At 46.8% G+C, this 9597-nt stretch overlaps 1 protein-coding gene and 1 long non-coding RNA gene across 2 annotated transcripts; both read right to left on the reverse strand.

Annotated features, from left to right (window-relative positions):
• Positions 1-1999: 1999 nt before the first annotated feature.
• Positions 2000-6337, reverse strand: LOC147645511 (uncharacterized). Its single transcript, XM_086874544.1, has 2 exons — positions 2805-6337; positions 2000-2486 (listed from the first exon to the last, which is right to left on the reverse strand). Exons 1-2 carry the CDS (start codon positions 3057-3059, stop codon positions 2289-2291), a joined length of 453 nt encoding a protein of 150 aa, XP_086730670.1. The 5' UTR covers positions 3060-6337; the 3' UTR covers positions 2000-2288.
• A 1896-nt stretch (positions 6338-8233) lies between these two features.
• On the reverse strand, positions 8234-9369 carry LOC147645512 (uncharacterized). The gene is made up of 2 exons (XR_015282308.1): positions 9041-9369; positions 8234-8722 (listed from the first exon to the last, which is right to left on the reverse strand). It is a non-coding gene; the product is annotated as an uncharacterized LOC147645512 (long non-coding RNA).
• Between the last annotated feature and the right edge of the window lie 228 nt (positions 9370-9597).

The following is a 9597-nucleotide window of genomic DNA, read 5'->3' on the forward strand; positions in this document are numbered from 1 at the left end:
GGTTGGAACTGAGGGGATGACTCATGACTCAGGCAAAAAAACTACATTTCATTCCACATATTAGGAGTTTTCTGTTGCCCACAAGAAAGTTCTGAAAAAAAAAAAACCAAAAGAGAAATGGGTTTCAAATTTCCTCTGCTATTTTCAGTCGTCTCCTCTTTCTGGAGATGCCTTAGCAAGTGTAGGACATCTGAAAAACTTGGAACTGCAACTTTATTGTTGAGGCTCTGATGAACATTGCTTCTGTCATCAAGTTCTTGTGTTAATACTTTCAAATTAGCTGAGTAATGTTGGTATCAGCAGACTGATAAAGCCATGCCTTCCTAATTTATAATGCATTCTTAATAAAAAAAAAAAATCTGTTTCTTCATGTATTTAATTACCTAGTGAGTATAAGAGGGAATGAAGTTAATACCGCGCAGATTTCAAGCAAAACACGGCTTTCTAATGTGCTTCAGTATAGGCTATGCACAAGTAAATAGACATGATCTTTAAGCTTCAGTTATCTTGAATTACCCTATGCATATTCAAATTCAGATTGATGAATGCTGAACCAAAAGCAGACATCATATGGTTAATTGAAGTTCTTTTCATTCAGAGGCAAACTATTTTCATTGCTTTGTTTTGAGGGTGGGTTGGTTTTGATGGGGTTTTTTTCTGCTAAGGCAATGGCAAGCATTTATTTATCCAGCTCCCTCCACATTTTCCACCATCGTTATTACCAGTGACCCCTGCAGTGATAAGTGGTCAATGACCCTCAGCCAGGGTGAGCTGCAGGAGCCTTACAGACGTGCCTGTTCTTTCTCACAGTGGTAGAACAAGTGCAAGAGCACAGTGGCATTTTGCTAAAAGCTACTATTTTTCCCAACAGGTTCTTCTACAGGCAGAATCAAATGCTTTCTTCAAGAGCAACCACATCTTTTCTCTGCCTGAAAGGTTGTGTTTGTTTGGGTTTTTTTCTCTTCCCTTAGGTGAGAGATAAAAAAGTGAAGAGGAAAGCCAGTGGAAATGCCAAAAGTACCAACTGGTAGTAATTTGGTGTGAGTGTCTCCATTTACACTTCACACTTGCTCTTTGAGAACTTGGAGCTGTATTTAAAATGGATTTTGCTAGGTGGTCTGCTGCTGATGATCTGCATTTCTTCTTCCATTTCTTTGCTGTGCTTGTTTGCTATTGCTGCTGAATGTCCCCAAAAAGTAAAGTGGTGTGGAAGAGTTGAGGAACCAGCTTCTGAAATTCTAAAGCTGATCTGTAAGTTTTATTCCTATGGGATTTTTAAAAGTAGATATGTCATCAAAGTTAACTTTCTTCAGAAAGCAACAAGACTGTCGTCCTTCCACTGATACTCTTTTTATTTAACAGAGGTATTTGATGGTGCTGTAAAGGAGCAAGATGCAGAATGAATTTGAGAGAAGTCATTGAAACTGGGAGCACAGATGGTTGATTCCTACAAATCAAAAAACGGATGTTTTGTAGGCAAATGAAATCTAATCCTATTTGGAGGGTCAACAGGATAAATAGAAAGAACTAAATACAGATCTATATAGATAAACTCCCCCCAGAAATCTATGAAGCAGGACTGATAGCTGCCATAGCCCAGGCAGCCTGTGGATCTAATTGCCTGCCTGAATTCAGCCCTTGCCTGGATCCCAGGGGAGACGTCTCTGCATTTCTCTCCCAGCATTCCAGGGATGATCCTGCTCCTTTCATGGTGCCCCAGAGTCCTGCGAGCCCCCCGTCCTGGGGCCATCCTGATGCCTGCCGGGGCCTTTAGGGTCCCCCCTGACGTGCAGACAGGGTTTGACTCCAAGCTTCCTTGGAAGGTGGAGGCAGGTGAATATTGGCCACCTTCTTCTTTCCCGCTGCCCTCCATACTCTTGCAAACCCTGCTGGGGCACTCGGGCTCTCCATTGCAGGCAGTCTGGAGCTGCCATGCAAACCCATCTCTCAAGGAGTCCCCAGGTCTCAGGTGCAACATCAAGACAATGACACAGCAACGTGTAGAAAACGTGAACTTTATTCACTTGACTACTTCTAAAATCTACACTACAACGTTACTTGAAGACTATGGGGTAAGAATCTTAAGCCTAAAATACTTCAATACTTCAACTGTTTAGAACTGAACACTAAGGGAAAGGTCAACTTCTTGGGGGAAACGTGGTGGGGAATCCTACAACTAACAATAGGGGTGTGGCTAACTTCTAAGATGGGGAAAGTCGCAGTGCCTGGGCTGGGCACTGGTCACACATTCCCCGTAAGGTTATGAATTCGGAGTGCCACGCTGGAGGTCAGAGCTGCGGGGAGGTGCGGAGTCTCCTGCCAATGCCCTCTTTTGCCGCCGTCTTGGTTGTTGGTCTCGGCTGAGAGCGAAGGCACAACCGCATCAAGTCACGGTTGTGCCTCAGCAGCTGCATCAACTTCTTTGGACAGCCGTGTCTTCGATGGCGGCGGGGCCCTGCACGGCCTGAAGGGCTCCGGAGATTCCGCTGCAAGGCAAAGCGCAGGGATCCCCATGGAAGAGGCAGAGGGGCAGAGCGGGGCCGGCACCCACAAAGTGGGGCTGCCTTTGGCCTCGGAGACAGAGACTCGGGCTCAGTTGGGCTGGGCTGCCCCGGGGAAGAGGCTGCAGCATGCAGAGCTCTGGCCGCCTCTGCTTGGTGCTGTCCATGGGGCTCAGCCCCTGGGCCGGATTCCCCAGCCAGGAGCTCAGGCCCCTTCTGCCGCAGGGCATTGGCCAAAGGGTGCCCAAGAGGCCCTCAAGGTCTGCCCCATCCCGCCTCCCTGACCCCCCAGCCCCGCCTCACCTCTCCCCAGCATCTCTGAAATCTTCTCTCAAGGGCCCATCCCATGGCCATGCCTATGATGAGCACGCCAACCAGCAGGACTGCCCAGGACACCCACAGGATCTGCTCAGGGTCCGTCTCCTCCGGGTAGAAATCCTCCGGAAGGATAGGAGAGGCATCCGTGCTCTGCTCGAGTTTGCTGGAAGGGTCGAGGGGATGGGCCAAGAGCAGCAGCACGTAAAGCTGCAGCAGCGAGGAAGAGCCGTGAGCAGCCATAGAGCTCTGCCGGCAGCACAGAGGCTCTGGGCGTCTCTCTGCAAGCAGGTCTGCCTGGGCTCTGGGGCGCAGCAACAGCTGGCGACAGTTGCCAGGCACCGTGCCGTCGCCAGAGGCTGTGATGTCACAGAAGCACAGAACGCCCTGGCCTCAGAGAGCCCTGAGAGAATGTTGAGTCCAACCTGTGAGCCATGGCGGCAAGCATGGCCAGCAGAGCGGGGCCCGAGCGCTGCGGCCTGGCTTGCCTTGCCCACCTGCCACAAGGATGACTCCAGCAGCCCCCTGTCAGGCCATTGCAGGATCTAATGGCCCTTTCTGGGCACAAGTTCTTGCCAACGCCCAGCGTAAACCTCCCTTGGCACAGCTTCAAAGCCTTGTTGGCATCTGCTCTCTCTTGTCCTTGCCCATCTGGCTGGCGCTGCCGTGTTGCTCACTGGCCTGTCTGTGGGAGAAGAGGCTGTGCCAATGAGTGCTGCTCAACTTTGAGGCCATTCAAAGGAGGATTTGATTGTGCCTGCTGTGGGAAGGAAGATGCGTGCACATGGCCACTTCCCATAGGTTTTACCGCAGATTTTCATCAACAGCTGTCCTACTGAAAGTAAAGTCTGTTTTAGTGAGTATTTGAGGGGTTCCAGAACACAATGGCATCTCAGGGAAATTCTGCTGGTTCAGTTCTACTGAAGTTTTGAGATGAGTTGCAAATCCTGAAAATTTTCTCCTTGCCGAGGTGGTAATTTCACAGTTTAGATTGTGGGGATATTGATTGCTCAGTGTTGAGGACTTAATGTAACTTTCAGCAGCAGAAATTTTCAACATCCAGTGATTGTCTTTGAGACAAAAACATTTGAAATCTTTTTTTCTGTGGACAGGAATTGCTTCTGTGTTACTTCACATCATCCATTAAAAATTTGATGTCTGGAAAAAGTCCCGAGTGCTGTGTGATTTCCTTGGTCGTGTTCTTTGGAATGGCTTCCCCCCCATTTTCTGAAGCTGGCCACAGAAAGGTAATAGATGGGTGAGAAGTTGTGAAAGGCCAACTGGTGTAGATCTTTGCCTCCTGTTTCGAGGTCTGTGGTGAGCTGTGAGTCAAAGAGCTGATTTGTCTCAGCTGGTGAAAACACAATTGAACCTTTTTGCAGCAGGATGGATGGATAGAACCAAAGCACAGCATGGCTGGCACCAGCAAATGAATTAAAATGCATCCCTGGGATATGTCTATTGGATTGTTCTTCTAATATTGTGGTAGTAATTATGATGTCTGAGTACTGAACAAGCAACAAGTACTGAACACCTGATTTGTAGTCAATTTTCTATCTCTAATGTAGCAAAGAAATTTTTAAGAATTGTGTTTTTCTCTCATGGTTGAGGTATGTGTTCTTCACGGGCTGAATCTTAATATCACTTTGTTTTTGTAGAAGAGCAGTTTCAGCAGAAGATGATTTTCCTTGCCCTCCTTTTCATTTTTCTTTTCTGTATTATTGCCTGGCAGGTTAACTTTTGCAAATTGCGTGCTGCAAAATGTTGCTACTAAGGATGGTTGGTGTCAAAAGAGGTTCTTTTCTCGCTTGAATTCATTAAAATCTCCAGGTGAGGGGAAGATTGTATCTATTCCTCTCTTTTTAAAGCAAATTTTCCAAGAGGGATCTAAAATTGCATTTGAGGGTTGGGGTGTGGTTTTTTTCCCTTCTTTCATGTGCAACCTAACAACTCCAACTTCACAGGCCTATTTAACATTTTATCCATCAAAATCAGTCCTTTGATTTGTGTTTTGGAAACTTGTTCATCTTGGGGTATTTGTCATCTCCTCAGGGTATTGAAGGTCCATCAAATGCTGCAGGTTTCATTCTTCCTTTAATATGGTCTATGTGCTGGAGTTTGACTCTTAAGCAGAACTCATTTTTTATTTTGCAGCCTAGCAGTTCTACTGTGGGGCTCTGGGCAGGTCAATTCACTTGAGAACGATGGGTAAATCAGCTCCTGGGAAGCTGTGCACTGCCTGGCCCCGATGCTTCAGCATGCTTGAGGTCAGCTTGGCTGTCTCAGACTGTCTAATAATATGCAGAATAATAGAATTAAGTATTCATTTTAATTGCTGATCAATAAGATTTCTTTTCATCTAAATCCGCGTGCTAGTTTCTAAACCACTACAGTCTGTTTCATCAATGACCTTCTTGATTTTAGCTTAAGCTTTCTAGTTTCTGCCGATCTCATTTTCTCGCCTGTCCCTGGGAGAGGAAGGGATGATGGCTGGAGGTTTGGCAGTCAGCGAGGGCCTGGCCACCACTACAGTTCTGGACTCTCAGCCTTGGAGATGTGATCAGGAATCGGCTGTTAGTTCCCAGTTTTGTATTGCAAAGACTGACCATGCTGGCAGCACTGTTTTATGAGTGAATTTTCATTTGGTCAAACTCCAAAGCAGCCTTAATTTTAAGGTGGAATTCTTTGTGGATGAGGCTGTGAAGAATATGGTGTTTATACTCCCATCCTACCGGCAGTACAGTAAAACAACTCCTAACTGATTTGGTAATAAAGACCTAGTTTTTCTTCACTAAACCTGCCCTAGCAAAATTCATAAGCTGGTGATAGCTATCTCTGGCATGGAAAATCTTTATTGAGTTTATTGACAATTTAATATATGTTGTCAAGCTTTGTTGTTTAGTTTCTGTTTGTCCAGAGACACTTGGGGCTACTTTTGCTTCCTAAGGGATTAAACTAGCAAGCACTTAGAATCAGATATTGGGAAGATGGGTGCAGGAGACCTTGTAATTTACTATGGGAAAACATAATAATGATGAACATTTCAGATGGCAATGATAGTATTTGACATACTATGTGAAATGCTTTTATATGATTTTTTCATTTTTCTTTTATTTTTAATCCTGGATAAATTAAACGAGGCTTTTGGGGAAAGCATGAGCTGGATTTTATATTGAGTTTGATAACCTCTGATTCTGCTCTCGTTTCTCTATCTGCTGGAACTTGTAGCAAACTAGCTATGTCCATGTTTAATTCTGTAATAATTATCTTTCTAATCGAGCCTTTCTCACTTGGTGTTGATATATTTGGGAGAGGGAGGGGAATGGAGAAAAAAGAGCTACTTTCATGAATACAATTGAAATTTCATATTGCTGATTTGACCCTTTCCAAGATTCAAGTGACCATTGGATCAGGTTGGAACTGAGGGGATGACTCATGACTCTGGCATAAAAACTACATTTCATTCCACATATTAGGAGTTTTCTGTTGCCCACAAGAAAGTCCTGAAAAAAAAAAAAAAAACAAAAGAGAAATGGGTTTCAAATTTCCGCTGCTATTTTCTGGTGACTCTTCTTTCTGGAGATGCCTTAGCAAGTGTAGGACATCTGAAAAACTTGGAACTGCAACTTTATTGTTGAGGCTCTGATGAACATTGCTTCTGTCATCAAGTTCTTGTGTTAATACTTTCAACTTAGCTGAGTAATGTTGGTATCAGCAGACTGATAAAGCCATGCCTTCCTAATTTATAATGCATTCTTAATAAAAAAAAAAAATCTGTTTCTTCATGTATTTAATTACCTAGTGAGTATAAGAGGGAATGAAGTTAATACCGCGCAGATTTCAAGCAAAACACGGCTTTCTAATGTGCTTCAGTATAGGCTATGCACAAGTAAATAGACATGATCTTTAAGCTTCAGTTACCTTGAATTACCCTATGCATATTCAAATTCAGATTGATGAATGCTGAACCAAAAGCAGACATCATATGGTTAATTGAAGTTCTTTTCATTCAGAGGCAAACTATTTTCATTGCTTTGTTTTGAGGGTGGGTTGTTTTTGATGGGGTTTTTTTCTGCTAAGGCAATGGCAAGCATTTATTTATCCAGCTCCCTCCACATTTTCCACCATCGTTATTGCCAGTGACCCCTGCAGTGATAAGTGGTCAATGACCCTCAGCCAGGGTGAGCTGCAGGAGCCTTACAGACGTGCCTGTTCTTTCTCACAGTGGTAGAACAAGTGCAAGAGCACAGTGGCATTTTGCTAAAAGCTACTATTTTTCCCAACAGGTTCTTCTACAGGCAGAATCAAATGCTTTCTTCAAGAGCAACCACATCTTTTCTCTGCCTGAAAGGTTGTGTTTGTTTGGGTTTTTTTCTCTTCCCTTAGGTGAGAGATAAAAAAGTGAAGAGGAAAGCCAGTGGAAATGCCAAAAGTACCAACTGGTAGTAATTTGGTGTGAGTGTCTCCATTTACACTTCACACTTGCTCTTTGAGAACTTGGAGCTGTATTTAAAATGGATTTTGCTAGGTGGTCTGCTGATGATGATCTGCATTTCTTCTTCCATTTCTTTGCTGTGCTTGTTTGCTATTGCTGCTGAATGTCCCCAAAAAGTAAAGTGGTGTGGAAGAGTTGAGCTTCTGAACCAGCTTCTGAAATTCTAAAGCTGATCTGTAAGTTTTATTCCTATGGGATTTTTAAAAGTAGATATGTCATCAAAGTTAACTTTCTTCAGAAAGCAACAAGATTGTCGTCCTTCCACTGATACTCTTTTTATTTAACAGAGGTATTTGATGGTGCTGTAAAGGAGCAAGATGCAGAATGAATTTGAGAGAAGTCATTGAAACTGGGAGCACAGATGGTTGATTCCTACAAATCAAAAAACGGATGTTTTGTAGGCAAATGAAATCTAATCCTATTTGGAGGGTCAACAGGATAAATAGAAAGAACTAAATACAGATCTATATAGATAAACTCCCCCCAGAAATCTATGAAGCAGGACTGATAGCTGCCATAGCCCAGGCAGCCTGTGGATCTAATTGCCTGCCTGAATTCAGCCCTTGCCTGGATCCCAGGGGAGACGTCTCTGCATTTCTCTCCCAGCATTCCAGGGATGATCCTGCTCCTTTCATGGTGCCCCAGAGTCCTGCGAGCCCCCCGTCCTGGGGCCATCCTGATGCCTGCCGGGGCCTTTAGGGTCCCCCCTGACGTGCAGACAGGGTTTGACTCCAAGCTTCCTTGGAAGGTGGAGGCAGGTGAATATTGGCCACCTTCTTCTTTCCCGCTGCCCTCCATACTCTTGCAAACCCTGCTGGGGCACTCGGGCTCTCCATTGCAGGCAGTCTGGAGCTGCCATGCAAACCCATCTCTCAAGGAGTCCCCAGGTCTCAGGTGCAACATCAAGAAAATGACACAGCAATGTGTAGAAAACGTGAACTTTATTCACTTGACTACTTCTAAAATCTACACTACAACGTTACTTGAAGACTATGGGGTAAGAATCTTAAGCCTAAAATACTTCAATACTTCAACTGTTTAGAACTGAACACTAAGGGAAAGGTCAACTTCTTGGGGGAAACGTGGTGGGGAATCCTACAACTAACAATAGGGGTGTGGCTAACTTCTAAGATGGGGAACGTCACAGTGCCTGGGCTGGGCACTGGTCACACATTCCCCGTAATGTTCTGAAGACAGAGTGCCGCACTGGAGGTCAGAGCTGCGGGGAGGTGCGGAGTCTCCTGCCAATGCCCTCTTTTGCCGCCGTCTTGGTTGTTGGTCTCGGCTGAGAGCGAAGGCACAACTGCATCAAGTCACGGTTGTGCCTCAGCAGCTGCATCAACTTCTTTGGACAGCCGTGTCTTCGATGGCGGCGGGGCCCTGCACGGCCTGAAGGGCTCCGGAGATTCCGCTGCAAGGCAAAGCGCAGGGATCCCCATGGAAGAGGCAGAGGGGCAGAGCGGGGCCGGCACCCACAAAGTGGGGCTGCCTTTGGCCTCGGAGACAGAGACTCGGGCTCAGTTGGGCTGGGCTGCCCCGGGGAAGAGGCTGCAGCATGCAGAGCTCTGGCCGCCTCTGCTTGGTGCTGTCCATGGGGCTCAGCCCCTGGGCCGGATTCCCCAGCCAGGAGCTCAGGCCCCTTCTGCCGCAGGGCATTGGCCAAAGGGTGCCCAAGAGGCCCTCAAGGTCTGCCCCATCCCGCCTCCCTGACCCCCCAGCCCCGCCTCACCTCTCCCCAGCATCTCTGAAATCTTCTCTCAAGGGCCCATCCCATGGCCATGCCTATGATGAGCACGCCAACCAGCAGGACTGCCCAGGACACCCACAGGATCTGCTCAGGGTCCGTCTCCTCCGGGTAGAAATCCTCCGGAAGGATAGGAGAGGCATCCGTGCTCTGCTCGAGTTTGCTGGAAGGGTCGAGGGGATGGGCCAAGAGCAGCAGCACGTAAAGCTGCAGCAGCGAGGAAGAGCCGTGAGCAGCCATAGAGCTCTGCCGGCAGCACAGAGGCTCTGGGCGTCTCTCTGCAAGCAGGTCTGCCTGGGCTCTGGGGCGCAGCAACAGCTGGCGACAGTTGCCAGGCACCGTGCCGTCGCCAGAGGCTGTGATGTCACAGAAGCACAGAACGCCCTGGCCTCAGAGAGCCCTGAGAGAATGTTGAGTCCAACCTGTGAGCCATGGCGGCAAGCATGGCCAGCAGAGCGGGGCCCGAGCGCTGCGGCCTGGCTTGCCTTGCCCACCTGCCACAAGGATGACTCCAGCAGCCCCCTGTCAGGCCATTGCAGGAT

Source organism: Cyanistes caeruleus, unplaced genomic scaffold (genome assembly GCF_971803275.1).
Source record: "Cyanistes caeruleus unplaced genomic scaffold, bCyaCae1.hap1.1 HAP1_SCAFFOLD_253, whole genome shotgun sequence".
Lineage (NCBI taxonomy): Eukaryota > Metazoa > Chordata > Aves > Passeriformes > Paridae > Cyanistes > Cyanistes caeruleus.